Here is a 16,509-nt window from a genome sequence, read left to right as displayed (position 1 = left end):
CCCCCCCAAACTCACTGAGCCCGGCCGCCAGCGCCTGCTCGTTAGCCCACATGGCCCACTCGATCTGCCCCATGGCTCGGCCCGAGTCCGTTCGGCTCGCCTCGGCCCGGCCCGGCCCGATTCGGCCCGACCCGGAAGGCGGATGCGATGCTACGACGTAACCAGGCGCTAGCCCCGCCCCGCTTCGCCCTCGGCCACGCCCCCTCCACCTCCTAAACCACGCCCCGATTCCACAGGCCACGCCCCCGCGGGGACCCGCTCCAGCCGCGAAGGGACACAGCACCGGGGCTATACGGGGGCCGTGCGGGGGACAGGACCACCCCCACGAGGGACACGAGGGGACAGGGGACATGTCGGGATGACGAGGGGACTGTGGGGGGACAGGATCAGCCACGTAAGGGACATGATGGGGGGGGACAGGGGCCATGTGGGGTGACAAGGGGGTCGCAGGGGGACAGGATCAGCCCCACAAGGGACACGGGGGGGAGAGGATCAGTCCCAGAAGGGCCAGGCACAGCCGTGAGTAGGAACCCCCCCATCTCCCACCGCCCACCCCGCAGCCGGCGATGTGCGTCCCCCTCCAAAGAGCCCACAGAGCCCGTACACCCCAAAACAGCGCTGCAGCCAGAAAAACTCTTATTTCCTTACAAAAGAGTAAAAACCAGCCCCAGGAGTCACGTCCCACCCCGGGGCTGGGGACGGCTTTGCACTGGGTCGGACTCAGCACCCTGAGCCCCCCCGTCCCAGTGCATCACGGCCGTCACCAGCGGTGTCACCGGCGCTGTCACCGGGGCTCAGGCACGGCGGCGGGGCAGCCCGTCTGCTCCCAGGAGGTGCTGGCTGGGGTCATCCACAAGCTGGGGGCCGGGGCCAGGCTGTGGGGCAAAAGATGGGTTAGGGGCAGCGGGGGCCAGATCCTGGCACCGGGGAGCCCCGCTGCCTGCAGGGACCCCCCCCCACTTCGGGGCTGTGGGGTAGTTCCGGGCCCCACGGACCCCAAAAAGCCACCCCCTTAGTCACGCCAGTGGGAACGTGTCTAGGGACGGGGTCCTGCGCACCCCTGGGGACAGGGATGGGGTCCCACCCCCCCCCGCATAGGCCAGGCAGACAGGTCCCCCTGCCCCACACTTACCCCCCCCCCAGCCCTGTACCTTGGTGTGTAGGATGTACCGGACAGCCCCCGGCACCGGCTCCGTCACCACGGCCGCGAGCAGCTCCTCCGGCAGCGAGGCCGAGCCGACCGGCAGTCCCCGCACGAACCTGCGGCACGGCAGAGTGCTCAGTCCTGAGCCCCCCCGCCATCCTGCTCCGTCCCCCCCAGTAAGAGATGGGATTGGCCTTACTGGTCCCCGTTGGCGGCTGGGGGGAAGCTGCGTCTCACCACCTCCACGAACTCGGCCACGGTGTCGGCCAGCGTGAAGATGACGGCGTTGGGGCCGGCGTCAAAGGTGTAGGCTACCTGCGGCGGGATGAGGAGGGGGACACGGTGACGGACCGCGGCGCCACAGCAAACCAGAAGCCCCGCGGGGCCGGCACGGCCAGCCGGTACCTTGGTGCGTCCGTGGTGGGCGTTGAAGCGGTGTGCCAGGGCGATGATGTGCCGCGAAAGGTCGTTGAGGTAGAAGATGGGGGGGAAGGTGTCGAGGCAGGTGGCGTGGAACTGGTTGCTGTCCCGCATGGCGAGCTGCCCGAAGCCCTCGAAGTCCCGCTCACGGATGTGCCGCATCATCAGGGCCAGGCGTTCCGGCACCACTGCCTCTGCCCGGTGCTGCCGTGGCAGGTGGGTCACGGTCACCCCAATTCGGCGACACCCACCTTTGGGCTTCGCTCAGGTGGTACCACAGGAGCAACCTCCCCCCCCACCATGCCCTCCAGCGCAGAGAAATGCCCCCCTCCGAGGGAAACGGGACCCCAAACCCTGCCTGCAGGCAGGAGGCAGGCAGCTTCCCTGGGGCAGGATCAGGCCCGTTGCCCCATACCTTCAGCAAGGGGCTGGTGTCCACGCTGGTCTGCATCCCCGCCGTGCTGCCCACCTGCTTCTTCTCCCCACTGACCTGGGGGGGGACGACACAGACAGCGGGACGTGAACCCCCCTGAGCCCCCAGACCCACCAAGGGGGATCCCCTGAGCCCCGGGGTCTGCACCCACACGGGGTTGGGGTGCTCCCATCACTCTCCCCCCCTCAAATCCCACCCAGCCAGGGGGGTGGTGGGTACAGCCGTGCCCCCTCCCACGCTCCGCCAGTCCCTCACCACCAGGACGAGGACCCTGAGCTCCGGCCAGTGCGTCTCGGGGGCCACTTGGTGGGCGAGGCTGTCCCTGCCGTCCGGCCGCTCGCCCCGCTGCCACTGCACGAAGCCCCCCAACATGCTGCGGCAGGCGCTGCCCGAGCCGCGCCGCGCCACCTCCGACAGCTCGCCCTCCACGCCGTACAGCCGCGCCAGCGCCGACACTGCGGGGAGGGGATGGGGTCAGCGGGGAGGAAACATCCCTGCCACCCCGCTCCCGGTCCCCAAGTCCCCGCTCACCCACCCAGGCAGGCGTAGCCGGCGGCGGAGGATGCCAAGCCGGCGGCGGTGGGGAAGTTGTTCTCGGTGGCGACGTGGATTTTGTAGGAGAGGCTGAGCGGGGCTGCATCCTCGTCGCTGCCGCCCCGGCGCTTACGGGCCAGGCGCCGCACTGCGAGGGGACGAGAGCCAGGCGAGGGGGGGGTCGGTATGGGGGACACCCTGCCCGGCTCCCTGGGATGACCGGGGTGGGGGGACACTCACCCTCCCGCAGGCAGGCCTGCAGCCGGGGGTGCCCCACGTCGGCCTCCTCCCCGTTCAGCCACAGCCGGTCCTCTGCAAAGTCCCGGCTGGCGGCGGCCGTGGTGGTGGTCTTCAGCTGCCGGGGAGAGGGAGGGGGTGAGCGCAGCGGGTGGGTGGGGGGCTCAGCAGCCCCCCGCGCACAGGGTGGGGGGGACAAAGGGGCTCGACCCTGACCCGGACCCCACACCAACCTGGTCCTGGTGCAGCGTCACGCTCAGGGAGGAGTTGATGGGCAGGATCAGGTCATTGTCCCGCTTGCCCCCTGCAAGAGATGGCACGGCATGGCGCGGCGTGGCACGGCGCGGCTCAGCATCAGCGTGTCATGGGTTGGCTCAGCACGGCACGGCACGGCTCGGCACGGCACAGCTTGTCATGGGTTGGCTTGGCACACTGCACCGTGGCATGGCATGGCACGGCATGGCATGGCGTGGCACGGCATGACACGGCGTGGCATGGCACGGCACGGCATGGCATGGCATGGCACGGCCCGTCACGGCATTTTTGCTCACTCCCACCCCCGGGTAGGTGCCAAACCCGTCCCCGTCCCCGCCACCGGCCCGCCCCGCACCCGGGGGGGGGCTGTCGGCTGTCTCCGTCCCGCCTGGTTCCCCCCCTCCCAGGACCGAGGAGGGGTCCCGGCCGCAGGGACAGGCTCCAGCCGCCCGTACTCACAGTACTTGATGACGGCGATGTTGACAGGGGCCGTGCAGGTGACCATGGCGAGACCCCGCTCCTCCGCCATCTCGTCGCCGTCGCCGCCGCCGCCGCTCCCGGCAAAGGTGCGGGCGGCCTCAAGCCCCGCCCCCCGCACCACCCAGGTGACCGTCGCCCGTGGCGGATTCCCGCCCTGCTATTGGTCGGCGCCGTAGCGCCCGGCTCCCGACGCCCAATGGCAGCGATCGGACCACGGAGCGGCCCCACACCTCCCCGCCCCCTTGCTGGCACGGGCATGCGGGGGGCGCCATCTTGGAGTCGGGAAGGATCTTGCGCATGCGCCGTTGGGGACGGGCGGGGGCGGGGCCGAGCCGGGGCTGCCAGTGCCCCACCAGTGCTCCCAGTGCTCCCCAACCAACACCCCTCTGCCCCCAACACCCCAGTGCTCCGGTGTTACCCCAGTGCTCCCCGTGCCCTCAGTACCCCCAGTGCAACACTTCTCCCAGTTACCCCAGCGCTGCCCCAGTGGTCCCAAACCCCCTGTATCCCCCCCACCCCAGTGCTCCCAATATCCCCGGGACTCCCCCAGTGCTCCCAGAGCCTTCAGCCCCCCCATTACCCCAGTGCCTCCAGTGCTCCCAGTGCTTTTGCCAGCAGCCAGTGCTCCCAGCATGCCCAGTACCCCAATATCCCAGTGCCCCTCCAGTGCTCCCAGTGCCCTTGGCATCCCTTTGGTGCTCCCAGTCACCTTGCAGTGCTCACAGTGATCCCAGCAGCCCCAGACCCTCCAGTGGTCCCAGCTCCCCCTCCCACTACTCCCAGTTCCCCCCTCCCAGTGCTCCCAGTGTCCCCAGCACACCAGAGGCTGGAAGCCACCCACACAACCCCCGCCCTGAGTGGCCCCATCCCACCCCCACAGGCAACCCCAGCCAGGCCCTGCCATATGTGTGTGTCCCCCCCCCAGGGGGGGTATTTTTATCCCGTGGTCGCTCACTTGCAGTGGAAAATATCCCACAAATCCGGGTGGCGGGGGGGCACACGCCAGGCACGTGGGTGACACCGCAGTGCTGGTGGGCACAGCCCCGCTCCCACGGGGTCACCGCCGGTGGGGGGGTGCAGATCCCATCCCACCCTGAATAAATACCCAAGGGGATGAGGGGAGCAGCAGCATCCCCCCCTGCCACCACCACCCCTCACCAGAGCGGGGACCTTTGGGGACCCCCTCGGTGGCGGGGTGGGGGGTCCCTGGCTGTGCCCCCCCCAGGGTATTTATAAGCATTTTCCATGGGCGGGAGGGGAGGGGCCGGCACGCGGCTATTTTGGGGTGTGGGATTCTTTCCCCCCGCCGCCGGCACAGGTGCGGGGCCCGATTTAGCCGGGCAGAGCTGCAAATAGCATGGGGGGCACGCGGCGGCTTCCTCCGGCACCCACCCAAATCGTCCGTCCCTGTCCACCCCCCGCCATGCACCCAGCGCCTAGGGTGACACCGGCAGGGATGGGGCTGTCCCCACCACCACGGGGCCGTGGGGAGGGCGACGGGATCCCCACGGCAAGGACGGTCACCCTGAGTCTCACTGCGCCGGGGGGACGTCAAGGGTCACTGGTGGGGTGTCCTTGTCCCCATCGTCTCTGCCGTCCCAGTCCTGGCCAGGCTAGATCCCGGTACGGCACTGGGGCCATGCAGCCCTGAGTCCCAAAAGGCCACCGGGTCTCTTTTTTGGGGCACGAGGCTGGCCAGGACCCCTGCTCCATCCCTCAGCCGTGCTGTCCCCAGGGAAGGAGCTGCGGGGATGCAGGAGAGGGAGGAGGATGCTCTACACAACACACAGAGGGGGTGGCAGCCGGACTCCGGCCAGATCCTGCGCCAGGGCTGGTGGGACACGATGCTGGCTGAGCAGGGACAGCCCCGGCAGCGCTAAAGGACACTTTCTTCGCTGACGCGTGCGGTGCTCAGCTCCGCTTTTAATGCCTCTTGCGATGTAAGGGGTAAGAATCCTCCCCAGTGCCCAAAAGCAGTGGGGGAACGGGCCAGGCACCGTGTCCCCCAGAACCACCGGGGAGCAGCCGCGGGGCTTCGGTGACCCACTGCCAAAGTCCAGGCAGTCCCGTCCAATGCTCTCGTGTCCCTTCTTGGGGTGTTGCACCGGCACGGCATGGCACGGCACAGCACCGCATGGCGCGGTACGACGCGGTGCAGCACGGCACAGCACGCTGCAACATGGCACAGCACGGCGCAGCGCGGGGCTCGCTGCCCTCTCCGGGGCGGCTGTGCGTGGTGGGGGGGCTCAGGACGTACCGCAACACCCCCCGTCCTCGTGCCGGGCCAGCAGCGACATGCGGGAGAAGGTCCTGGCGCAGGCACGGCACCGGTACTTCTTGACGTCCGAGTGGGTCTGGAGGTGGGCGCGGAGGTTGGAGCGGTCGGCGAAAGCCCGGCTGCAGTGGGGGCAGGCGTAGGGCTTCTCCCCTGCGGGACACGTGTCAGGGGCACCCCCGTACCCAAGGTCGCCCCGACCCCCCCATCCCTTCCTGCATCGCTCTCATCACCTTTCCCTGTGCCTCCCCCAGGTGCTTCCCAGGAATCCCCCAAACCCATCGGTGCCCTCCCGGTGGGCAATGTTAGAGCGGGACCTGCCAGGGGTGTCTCCCACGGGACTCACAGTGCATGCTGCCACGCCAGGCCCCCCCCCAGCACCAGGATCCCCGGCCATACCCACCCCAGGCAGGTCCCTCCTAGAGACCAAGCCATGCCGAACCCTGACGGATGGCGATTTTGCACCCATCAACCCCAAAAAGCAGAGGTGCCGGCAGGACCAGCAGCAGCCGGTGTGGGGGTCCCATCCTTACCTGTGTGGGTGCGGATGTGGCCCTGGAGCAGCCAGGGCCGGGAGAAGGCTTTGCCGCAGAGGCGGCATTGGCAGGGCAAGGTGTGGGTTCGGATGTGCATCTTCAGGGCGCCCAAGCTGGCGTACGCCCGGGCGCAGTGCCGGCAGCTGAAGCTTCGCCGGTGCGGCCCCCGCCGCAGGGGCAGGTTGAGGGTCTGGATGTCCTTCAAGGGGGTGCCCGGGCTGTGGGTGCCCATCGGGATGGGGGAAGCCTTGGTATCGGGGGGCAGCAGGAGGGGGAAGCGGGAGAGAAGGCGGCCACGGTCCTGCAGGCAGGGAGGAGCGGGGGGCGCGGGGGGCTGGCGGTGGCCGGGGGGGAGCAGCCCCCCGCAGTCGCACAAGCCGTCGAGCTCTGCGGGAATGGGGAGGGGGTTAAGGGATGAGGGATGGCAGCCAGGCTGCCCACCCGGTCCCCGGAGGTCCCCCTGGGGGGTCACACACTCGGCAGGGATTCATCTGCACCAGGTCACCCCACTGCTCCCACCCTGGGGCACAGCAGAACCGAGGTGCCCACCGCAAAACAGAGCAAAACCAGTCCTTTCACCCCAAAAGGGGAGTCACAGACACCCCCGGTGCCTGCTGGAGCCCAGCTTGTGCCTGGGTGCCAGCTCGCCTGGGGCTGGACGCACCCCAAAATCTGGGCATCCCCTGGTGCAGCATGGCTGGGGCGGGCAGGTACCACTCTGGCAAGCACCCACTGACTTGCTCCCGTCCCCCCCCCCGCCTCCCAGCAGCACAGGGATCCCCATATGGGTGGGGAGGATGGGGGTATGTTGGAGGGGGGGGTCCCACATGCCTAGCCTTGGGAAGCCCCCAGATGACCCCAATTCTCCCCCACCTTCCCCTACCCCCCAAAACCAGTATCTCTGCCCAGCTGGCCGAGCCACCCAGGATGGGGCTGACAGCGTGGGGGCACGGAGCCAGGGAAGTCCCCCGGCATCTCGGCACAGGGCATCACCCCAAGCTCAGCCGGGGATCCCGTGCCCACCGCCAGGGTGGCAGCAGGAACTGAGGGTCCCAGGGGGGGTCCCGGGATCCCCCGGCGCAGGTAGAACCATGCAGCCTTACCGCGAGCGCCGGTGTCGAGCTGGCTGTAGTTGGGGATGCGGGTGCTGGAAGGTTTCTTCACCAGGAAGGAGCGGGGCATGGCCGGACAGGCAGGGTTGTGTCCCCGTGCTGTGTCCCCACACCGTGTCCCCGTGCTGTGTCCCCACACCGTGTCCCCGTGTCGTGTCCCGACGGGTAACAGCAGATAAGGCCCTGGGACTCATTAGCATGGGCAGCCCCTGGGGAGCCCCCGGGCCAACCGCTGCCCGAGGGCTGGCCTTGGCTGCCAGCAGCACAAGGGACGGCATTGGGGACAGCCCTGTCCCCCGGCACTGTCACCCCACTTGCCCCGCAGACGGGGCTCCCACTGCCCACGGCATCCCCCTGCCCAGGCTGGCTCACACCCGGCATAACACCCACCCTCCCAACACCCGGCTGGGGTAGGACGGAGCAGGCACCCGGGCTCACGGGGACCCCCGACACCCCTTCTCCCCGCAGGGACGGGTAGCCCCACATGCCCGTCCCCTCCACCGTGGTGCCGTCCTGGCCCCAGAAAGGCTCACAGGGGTTGTTTGGGGAGGACCGGGGAGCAGACAAGGCAGTTCCTCAACCTGATCAGCTCCAGCCATTGTAGCCCCAAGACTTTTTCAGTGCCCCCGGGGACAGGAACCATGCTCTGGCCAGCGCCAGGACAAGAGTGAACCCCTGTACCCCTCCAAGGGGACACCAGTGGCTGGTCCCAGGATTGGTCCCCCAGGGAGGGGGACGCAAGTTCAGCCCGTGCCCAGGCTGGAGGGATTGGCTGCACAGCGCCAGCCCGTGTCCCTGGGGAACCCCGATAGCCCCGTGGGGGCTCAGAGCCAGGACACCTCCCAGGGACATCCGCAGAAGGCCAGCGAGGCTTTGGGGACAGCGCACGGTGCCAAGTGTCCTCCCCCGTGTCCTCCCTCCAAGCACCAAGACCCGGCTGCCAAGGAGGGGGCATGGCTGTCAGCAGCAATGCACACAGCTGGGGGGTGCCAGGAGGGGTGCGGGGGGGATCCCCGATGCCCCCAGCAGCAACATCAGCCCCCAGCAGGTTTGGCAACAGCCGGCACTGGGAGAGCGGGTTGTGAAGTGCTTGGTCAGAGGGAGATAAGGGCTGGGGGAGCGTGGTGGGGGGAGCCTAGGGCAGGGGTGATGAAATGGCATTGCCAAACCTTCTGCGGCGGCACCGCTGCCATTAACGGGAGGAGTTGACGAATCGGGGACAAAGCCGTAAAGACGAGCTCTGCGTTTGGGGAAGGAGCAGCCCACATAAGCCAGGGTGGGGGGCACCCACCCCCAGCCACATCCCGCACCCCAGAGCCACAGCAGAGACCACACAGGGAGGCCACCTGTGGATGAAACTGCCTTTATTGAGAAAAATGGTTTGCTACAAATACGCCATTGATTTTATTCTTCTTCAAAAAACAGTACGTCTCGTTAAAAGTTCTAGTTATGCAAAAAGTCGCAGGTAACACACTAACGAGCACGGCCGGTGGCACGGCGGGAGCCCCGGCACAGCCCAGCTGGCGGCAGGCAGAGCCAGACCTGACCCTGCACAAAGTGGGGAGAGGCAGGAGCTGCCTGTGCAGTGCAGCGCCTGCCTGCACCCTCGCAGCCTGGGCCCTTAAAGTGCTTTACAAAAGCAGCCGTTGCTGCCCCTGCTCTGGTGTCGCAGGGCAAAAAGGAGCAGGAGGAGGAGGAAGGAGACAGAGAGGTTAATAGAGCTGCCCCCGAGGCAGGGAGCTCCCTGCAACTGAGAGCTCTGATGGAGGCTGCTCTGGGACCTGAGGGTCCCAGCCGAGGATGGGACAGGGAAACCCTCCTGGGTCCCTTTTGGGAGATGCAAGTGCTCTCCATCCCACCAGGGATGGCCCCCAGGCCGGGCAGGTGCCAGCAATGCCGTGCTGGTAAGAGAAGACCCCGTCCCTCCTCACTAGCAGGCTTGAGGGAGGGGAGCGGAGCAGCTCCAGCCCTTTCCCTGCCCTCTGCCAGGGGAGCAGATGGTCTCTGCATGCTCCTGGTAGGGCTGCCGGTGGCACAGGGGAGCTCACACCCTCCCAAAAACACCCAGTACTATTTAAATCAAAAGTAAAAAACAAGACGGTATTGCTAGAGCAGAGCTGGAGCTGGAGCCAGGTCTCGGATAAACCACGAAAGGGCACTTCTCCAAGCAGGGACATGCAGAGGGATTGCTCTCCCACACCTCTTTCTCTGCAAACCCCTGCGGGAACGCAGCATGGCTGGTGCTGTGGGATTAGTGCTGAACTAGCAGGTCTGCAGAGATCACACATCACTGCGTCCCCGCGGTTCCTCCACCGAGAGCCTTGGGCTGATCTCGTTGCTGGTGTGACCCCAAAGGGTGTCAGGGTCCCTGCAGGCAGCTCTGCACAGGGGGGGCCACGCTCAGGCTGGCAGCAGCCCATCCAAGGCCTGGCAGAGATCTCCCTGCCACCCTCTCCCAGCCCAGCGGAGCAGAGAGGAAGGGGACCAAGGGGGACACAGGTCACCGGGATGCCATGGAGCATCTCTCAGATCAACATCTGCCCAGGCGTGCCCTATACCCAGGGAGAGACCTCAGAGAGGGAAACGCAATCCCCTGTTTCAGGGGGACAAGATGCTCAGCGTTGGGGTCTTGCATGGGCAGATGTCCCTCCCACACACCCATCGCCCAGACACAACCCAGCTGCTCTGTACCGAGTGCCAGCGTGCCACAACTAACCTGCCTGTTCCCTCGCTGCCCGCTCGCAGAGACAAAACCATCACTCCAGATTACACCGTGCCTGCGGCCACATCCAGCACCGCCACAGAAGCTCTGCCTGCAAGGGTTAAGCCATCCAGAGCCTGAACACGCATCCTGGAGAGGGTTAGCGGCTCAGAGAGCACAGCTGGCCAAGCGGCTCTTGGAGAATGGAAGTGGTGCCACTGCTCCTCAAAAAGGCAGCCCAGCGAGCCGTTTGGCACCCATTCCTCCAGCTGACGAGGTGCTGCTCTGACCTGGCCTCTCCTGCATCACAACCCGCCTGCAGAGAAACACGACGACAAGGGAAGGGAACGGCCCCAAAACAACCAAAGAGGACACCCGCGATCTTCCCATGGCCCCCGCAGAGTCCCACCCGCCGGCCCAGGGTCCGGCTCCTGCTTCCTGCCTGGTTTCAAATCCACAGCATGTTCATTTGTTTGGGTTTTTTTTTTTTAAAAAATATACTTTCTTAATAATGTTCCATAAAAATACTCTTGTCCCCGATGACGGATATTGCAGTGTGAAGAGTAACAGCTTCTGTTCTCGCTCTATAAAACGTGGAAAAGGCATCACGCCAATTAATGTAGAAAAATGCAAGAACTCAGTATCACAAGAGCCGGTACAAAACGAGGAAGGTGAGAATTTCACTGAACGCCGGACACCGTCCCCATGGACTCCTCCGAACCCGCTGCCATCACAGGGCACACGAGGGCAACCATCTCGCCCTGGGATTCAGCCTGGCCTGGGCAGTAGCAGGCAAAGGAGGCAGCTCCTGCCTGCAGCATCGGGGACGGGACAGACCGACGTCTCTGGCAATAGCCTTGCAGAGTTTAAAAAAAGATGCTCCGTGCCGTTTTCTTCCTTTTCAAAAAGGATGTGGATGATGGCAGTTTCAAAGTAGGGCATTTCTGCATAAAATGCATCATAGTTTTACGTACCTATTCAGTTGCAACACAGAGCATGAAGACAAATGGTGCCAAAAAGCATCTAATAATAAATAGATCTGGATACAGGTATATACTCCGTATACGGATATGAAATGCCTAACCGAGGAACGATCCCAGCCCTTCGGCGTTGACTCCTCTCTCATCCCAGCAGCGGACGTCTCTGCTCACTCACCGGTTCAGTGCGATGCTAAAGAGACTCCACCTTCTTAAACAAGGTGGGATTTGCCCAGGGAAGAGAGGGAAGAGAGGTGGCAGCGAGTCTCCAGGTGTGCCGGGGGTTGACAAGCTCTGTGCCTCCCCAGCAGGAAGGCCGAGTGTGCAAAAGGAGACGGGGTGATGATGGGGGTCTGAACCGATGCTCCACAGTCACCCTCAGTTCTCAGAGAGTGACAGTGCCAGGGCAGCTTGCAATGCTGCCTCCTCATCGATGTTATAGTCCTAAAAAAAACCCCAAAAAACAAAAAGAGAGGGGCGGTCAGAAGAGTTAGCACGGCCAGGCCACACAGTCTCCATCAAGCAGTGGGGGCAGCCCGGGCAAGGAGCCCTTCCTGCTCCTTATTGTGCTACTGAGGTTGCGAGCCTCCATCTCCTCTGGCATACAGGTCGCAGGAACGTCGTGCTCTTTGGGATGTCCTTTGTGCCCACGGTCCCTCTCCTGCCTGGAATCTGCCAGTGTCAGCCCTGCTCTTAGACCCAGCAGTGGGCAGGGATGAAACATGCCCACGCAAGAAGCTGTGGCCAAAGCACAAAGCTTTCTAGCAAGATCACGGGCTTCTCCAGTGCTCCGGTTCGGGTTTAGGCAACACAGCGATCGCTCCCTAAGTGGGGATATTTCTCTGTAAATATTTGGAGGTTCCTTTCCCTGACACCTAACGGCCCTGCAATAAAAGCAGGATGCTAACAAAACCTCCCCTCAGTCCCAAGGCTGGGCGATCACACCCTAACCCCCACACAAGAGGGGTCAGCAACCCTCTGAGAGTGGGGCCATGGACACCCCCCACACGCAGCAGCCAGGACCCCCTCCAAGCCCTGAGGCTGGGCTGCTCCCCTCCCACTACTTTCGAAGCCTCAAAGAAAAGGGCTTTTGTGCTACAATTCCTCAGGGGAAGAGTTTAATGGAGCAGGCAGAGGAAACAACCCATCTTCACAGAGAGCAGTAATGTTTCCCTCTCCTACTTCAGAGACTTTTTCCTGGTGCATCTGATGATGACCAGCTCAAGCACACCCTGGGGCAGGCAGGGAGCCCAGCCCCACACCCATGGGGGTCTCCCGAATGGGGCTATGCATGCAGCACGTGCCTCCTGTAAAGCCCGAAGGAGGATCTGTCCCCTTCCCATCGTGAGGGGCTGCACAGCTGGACAGGCTGGTCCCGGCATGGGAAGGGGAGGGCTGGTTTCATCTCCCAGCTGCTCAGCAAGGGACATGGGGAAGATGATCCCATTTCGGCTCAGAGCTGTACTCACCACAAAGGTGTCATAGGAGAACTTGTGCCTGTGGAGGAGGTGCTGGAGGAAGTTGGCACTCTTGTAGCTGGGGTCCCCCCAGGGCATGGCTGAGCAGACTGGGCACACCTGCAGCAAGCAGGGACAACAGGGAGCCATAACTCACGGGAACAGACCCCTCTGCCTCTATCTCTCGGAGAGGTGAGTAGTGGTCCCCCCCCTTTTCTGACAGAGGGTGATATGCAGAGGATGTGCTAAATAAGGGGTCCCTCAACCGCCTGAGCAGATCCCGCGGTGCACAGAGCCTCTGGCATGTGGCCCAGGCTGCTTTCAGCTCACTGACAAATTACACCCGCACGTAAGCCGAGCTGCAAGTTCCCCACCCAGTCAACCCAGCAGGGATAGGGAGAGGAAATCCAGCACCATCCAGGTTGTAGGCACAGGAGGATGGAGGCAGCTTATTCCAGAAAGCCTCTAGCAAAGCAAACAGAGGCAGGTCCCCACCGCCCATCAAAGGCATTTAAAACAAACTAAATGAACTGGAAATACAGTTGTACTTCATGCACAGCAGCAGCTCTGCACACCAGTGGCCTCAGCTGCAGCATCAGCTACAGCGTATTTGGATTTCCAGGAGTTACCCCGCACAGAACCAGCCCATCCCAGCGCCCCAGCATCACTCACCACTTTGTTGGGGTCATTGCGGTGGTTCTCCATGCAGTGCTTCACCAGCTCCTGCTGGTCCAGGTTCCGGGCCCCGCAGTACGGGCACACGAACGTCGAGCGATTGGGAATATTGCTAAAGAGAGCAAGGACAAGCTCAGATCCCCCAAGAAGGGCTAGATTGACTCCTTCCGAGCAAACCCAGCCACCCCCTGCTCAGCTTTGTGATACTGACCCATAGAAGAAACCAGACCAGCCTGTTCCCACCCCAGCCATCGGCTGAACCACCCTGGTTTGGTCAGTCCTTCCTCTGGCACCACGATATGAAACACAGGGCAGCACAGGGGCTGCAGATGCCAGGAGGGAGAAGGTGCTGACCTTTCTTGCTGTGAATACCCAAGAGAAAGTAAAACACATGCTTGGATTTTAGGGCTTGCAATGAAGATGGAGGGGAACTTTGATGCAGTTTGCAAGGAGGGACAAGTTTCCCTACCCGACACGCGGCAGTACCTGGGAATAGGTTGGGACGTGGGGACAACTGGAACGAACTTGGGGCAGTTGGCCATCTGCTCCTGCACCTTCGCGCAGGATGAGACGTGAGAGCGCATTTTCGCAAGGGTCACCTGGAGAACAAGGAGAGAAGAAACGTTCCTGCAGGCTGAGACACCTTCCAGATGCAGCGCTGGAGCCTCTGCTACAGCTCAGGAGAGCAGTTTTGGTCCACCAACGTCAAAGCAAACACTGGTCTGTGCAGGATGACCCGCACCAGCGTGGAAATGCTGCACCAGCCCGTCCTTCCTTGCAGGACTGGGATTTGGGGTTGCATGCTCGCTGCATGTGTCCCCAGAGGTCACACACAAGCCACCCAGGCTGCATTATTGTAGCACTAGCTCCATTTTCCTCTGCAAAAGAAGAACTGCTGACAGGCAGAAACCCCAAATGGCTTTGACACCGTCCAGGATCGCTCCTGGGCCACAGCCAGGAAGTTACAAGAAGGATCCCCAAAGTTAACGGAAGCCAGAAAACACATCAGCGGAGACGCACCATGAATCACAGCTTTACAGCTGGTCCCAGAAGCGTCCCAGATCAGACTGCCCCAGGCTGGGCCAGGCCATGGTGCTGGTTCAGCTTCCCCATGGCTGTTGGGATCGTTGCACCTTAAGCGAGAGCTAAATCCTTACCCTCGTTAGGAGCAGCAGCACAGCTGGTTTGTCTCAGCCTCTCCCATGTTGTAGGAAAGACCTCAGCCTGCTTTTGAAGGTCCCCACTGTCTAATAATAGCTCTAGTCTGCTGACAAAGGCAGCTAAGAGAGAGTGCCTCCGTCTCTGCACCTGGCTCACAGCAGCAGCCGTGACACGCAGGGGACACCACACCTCGCAGGCGCAGTTTGGGGACCCACCGAACAGGGAACTCCATGAACCCAACCGTGGACAGCAAGCGACCTCCCTCCTCCAGCAGCACAGCTGCAGGATCAGCAGCGGGACGGGAACAGGCAGCCTTCCCCCACCAGCTTTACCTTCTTGCTGCAGCCTCTGCAGGGAGCCTTGTAGGACGAAAGCTGTTTCTCCACGCTGGAAGCCTTTTCCACCTTCTTGGGGTCGAAGGGCATGCGGCAGAGCGGGCAGAGCGGGGATGGCACTTGCAGGCAGGGTTGCAGGCACTCCCCACAAAACCTGGGGGCACAGAGAGCAGCGTCGAGTGGCCCAGCAGCGTCCTGGCCCAGGAGGAGGAGGAGGGCAGAGGGGTGAGCAAGACCCCAGCCCCAGGGCACACTCCTTCTCGGGGACTCCTGCACACCCCAGGCTGCAGGGCAGCCCCAAAACCCAGGGATCGGCATCTACACTGGGAGGAACCGGACAGAACCGGGAGCCTGGAAGAGGTCATGGGGAGGCCAGGCACAGCCCAAGCCCCGAAGGAGCTCCCTGGACATAAAGCTGGGGCACAGACAACGCCGCTGCTCTGAGACCCGCATCTGGGAGCGGATTTGAAAGGAGCCAAATAAAAACCGTTGCTGAGCATCCAGGCCGGACAGGAATAAAGCGAGCGAGCGCGTCAGAGTCACGGCTCACCTCCTTTCAAGGTCCCTTACGCCTGCAGGAACGCAGATGAGAAATCAAAGCAGCGGAGAGGAAGCGCAAGGGAGGCAGCCCCAGGCAGGAGGCAAAGCAGCTCGGTCCCCAAAAAGTCAATTGTCACAGGGGTCCCCATCCCCTCCGCCTGCCCACCCAGCTCACATCACCCAGAACGGCGTGAGGGGGAGGGGGGGAACGACACGTTGCTAAGCCTCTGCTGCTGCACGGGGGCAGGGGGGCAAAGTCATGGTGCTCCTTGCTCTGGCATGAAGTGCCCCCAGCTCCAAAAGAGCTGGGGGGGAGTGGAGGGGGACCAAGCAAAGCCACGGTCTCCACGGGAGACCAAGGTGTCCCAAAAACAGGCTGTGAAAGGGGGGACAAAGAGATGTCACCGAAATGCTGGGGTGATGAGTGGACCCCAGCTCCCTGCAGCAGCACCCACTGGTGGCCTCTTCCCGGGGGCCAGGGCACAGCACCCGTGGGTGGCCCAAATTGAGGGGGCGGGTTGGGTCAGGATTCCCACCTAGGTGAGACCCCCACCCAGCACCAGGGGAGATCCTAGGGGCAGAAACCAAGTCTGGGTGCTGAGAGAGAAGGGGGCTGGGGTCATGGGGAGGGGGCAAGGACCCCTGGGTGCACCCCACAGAGGGTCCGGGCTAGGGGGCAGAATAGGGGGGGGGTACCGGGACAGGGCAGGACCCAGCTCCCCGGGAAAGGGATTTGGGCTAGGGGGGCAAGGAGCCCGGTGGTGGTGGAGCAGCTGGGGGTGGGAGTGGGGGGTCCCGGGGCCGAGCAGCGGGACCCAGGTGTCAGTTGAAGGGTGGGCTGGAGGTCCCGGTACCGGCCGGGGTCACAGGGCAGAAGGCCCAGAGGGGGTCCCGGTGCAAGGAGAAGCGCCCAGCAAAAGCGATAGCTCCGACCCCGGAGGGGGAATTGGGACAGCCCGGGGATGGGGGGGGTCCCCTCCCCCGCCCCCGGGCCCCCCCCCAGCTCACGTGTGTCCGCAGCCCGCGATACCGACGGCTCGGTGAAAAACCTCCAGGCAGATGGGACAGCTGAACTGCGCTTCCAGCGCCTCGGCGGCAGGACCGGAGGAGGAGGAAGAGGAGGAGGAAGAAGACGAGGGGTGTGTGTGTGGAGGGGGCGGCCGGGGGGACCCACCCGGGGCCTGAGGCCGCTGCGCCGCCGCCACCAGCAGGTTCCGCAACATGGCGGCGGCGGCGG

The 16,509-nt window shown here is 64.0% G+C and overlaps 4 protein-coding genes across 5 annotated transcripts in view; all 4 read right to left on the bottom strand.

Moving 5' to 3' along the window:
* The window catches only part of LOC104839426 (cytochrome b-245 light chain), a 1,654-nt gene extending 1,531 nt beyond the window's left edge, over nt 1-123 (bottom strand). The window contains exon 1 of the mRNA XM_010579712.1: nt 12-123. Coding sequence (XP_010578014.1) covers nt 12-73 — 62 coding nt within the window. The 5' untranslated portion in view covers nt 74-123. The remainder of the gene's footprint in view (nt 1-11) is intronic.
* Nucleotides 124-602: 479 nt separating this feature from the next.
* On the bottom strand, nt 603-3,583 carry MVD (mevalonate (diphospho) decarboxylase). The gene is made up of 10 exons (XM_010579588.1): nt 3,483-3,583; nt 3,002-3,072; nt 2,772-2,886; nt 2,533-2,679; nt 2,253-2,452; nt 1,980-2,054; nt 1,550-1,768; nt 1,344-1,459; nt 1,152-1,260; nt 603-875 (listed from the first exon to the last, which is right to left on the bottom strand). Exons 1-10 carry the CDS (start codon nt 3,550-3,552, stop codon nt 795-797), a joined length of 1,203 nt encoding a protein of 400 aa, XP_010577890.1. The 5' UTR covers nt 3,553-3,583; the 3' UTR covers nt 603-794.
* A 2,166-nt stretch (nt 3,584-5,749) lies between these two features.
* Nucleotides 5,750-7,496, bottom strand: SNAI3 (snail family zinc finger 3). Its single transcript, XM_010579711.1, has 3 exons — nt 7,418-7,496; nt 6,312-6,701; nt 5,750-5,931 (listed from the first exon to the last, which is right to left on the bottom strand). Exons 1-3 carry the CDS (start codon nt 7,494-7,496, stop codon nt 5,750-5,752), a joined length of 651 nt encoding a protein of 216 aa, XP_010578013.1.
* Nucleotides 7,497-10,618: 3,122 nt separating this feature from the next.
* On the bottom strand, nt 10,619-16,495 carry RNF166 (ring finger protein 166). 2 transcript variants are annotated; one of them, XM_010579585.1, is made up of 6 exons: nt 16,281-16,495; nt 14,730-14,886; nt 13,723-13,835; nt 13,234-13,348; nt 12,574-12,681; nt 10,619-11,548 (listed from the first exon to the last, which is right to left on the bottom strand). In XM_010579585.1, the coding sequence occupies exons 1-6, from the start codon at nt 16,493-16,495 to the stop codon at nt 11,483-11,485; spliced, it is 774 nt and encodes a 257-aa protein (XP_010577887.1). In that variant the 3' UTR covers nt 10,619-11,482. The 2 variants fall into 2 exon arrangements, with proteins under 2 accessions (XP_010577887.1, XP_010577888.1); XM_010579586.1 differs by lacking the exon at nt 16,281-16,495 and adding an exon at nt 15,283-15,948.
* Between the last annotated feature and the right edge of the window lie 14 nt (nt 16,496-16,509).

Source organism: Haliaeetus leucocephalus, unplaced genomic scaffold, assembly GCF_000737465.1.
Source record: "Haliaeetus leucocephalus isolate CR32 unplaced genomic scaffold, Haliaeetus_leucocephalus-4.0 Scaffold668, whole genome shotgun sequence".
Taxonomy (NCBI): domain Eukaryota; kingdom Metazoa; phylum Chordata; class Aves; order Accipitriformes; family Accipitridae; genus Haliaeetus; species Haliaeetus leucocephalus.
The sequence above is the reverse complement of the archived record's forward strand: the minus strand, read 5'-3'. Positions and strand labels throughout refer to the sequence as shown.

Excerpts from the sequence above, each read along its gene's own strand:
- MVD (XM_010579588.1), bottom strand. The coding sequence starts at position 3,552 with ATGGCGGAGGAGCGGGGTCTCGCCATGGTCACCTGCACGGCCCCTGTC. Across the intron at positions 2,680-2,771 it reads GCAGGCCTGCCTGCGGGAGG|TGCGGCGCCTGGCCCGTAAG; the intron begins GTGAGTGTCCCC and ends GTCCCCTCGCAG. Across the intron at positions 1,261-1,343 it reads CCAGCCGCCAACGGGGACCA|GTTCGTGCGGGGACTGCCGG; the intron begins GTAAGGCCAATC and ends GCCGTGCCGCAG.
- RNF166 (XM_010579585.1), bottom strand. The coding sequence starts at position 16,495 with ATGTTGCGGAACCTGCTGGTGGCGGCGGCGCAGCGGCCTCAGGCCCCG. Across the intron at positions 13,836-14,729 it reads GCAGAGGCTGCAGCAAGAAG|GTGACCCTTGCGAAAATGCG; the intron begins GTAAAGCTGGTG and ends CTTGTTCTCCAG. Across the intron at positions 13,349-13,722 it reads ACGTCCCAACCTATTCCCAG|CAATATTCCCAATCGCTCGA; the intron begins GTACTGCCGCGT and ends TGCTCTCTTTAG.
- SNAI3 (XM_010579711.1), bottom strand. The coding sequence starts at position 7,496 with ATGCCCCGCTCCTTCCTGGTGAAGAAACCTTCCAGCACCCGCATCCCC. Across the intron at positions 6,702-7,417 it reads GCTCGACACCGGCGCTCGCG|AGCTCGACGGCTTGTGCGAC; the intron begins GTAAGGCTGCAT and ends CCATTCCCGCAG. Across the intron at positions 5,932-6,311 it reads CCACATCCGCACCCACACAG|GGGAGAAGCCCTACGCCTGC; the intron begins GTAAGGATGGGA and ends CGTGTCCCGCAG.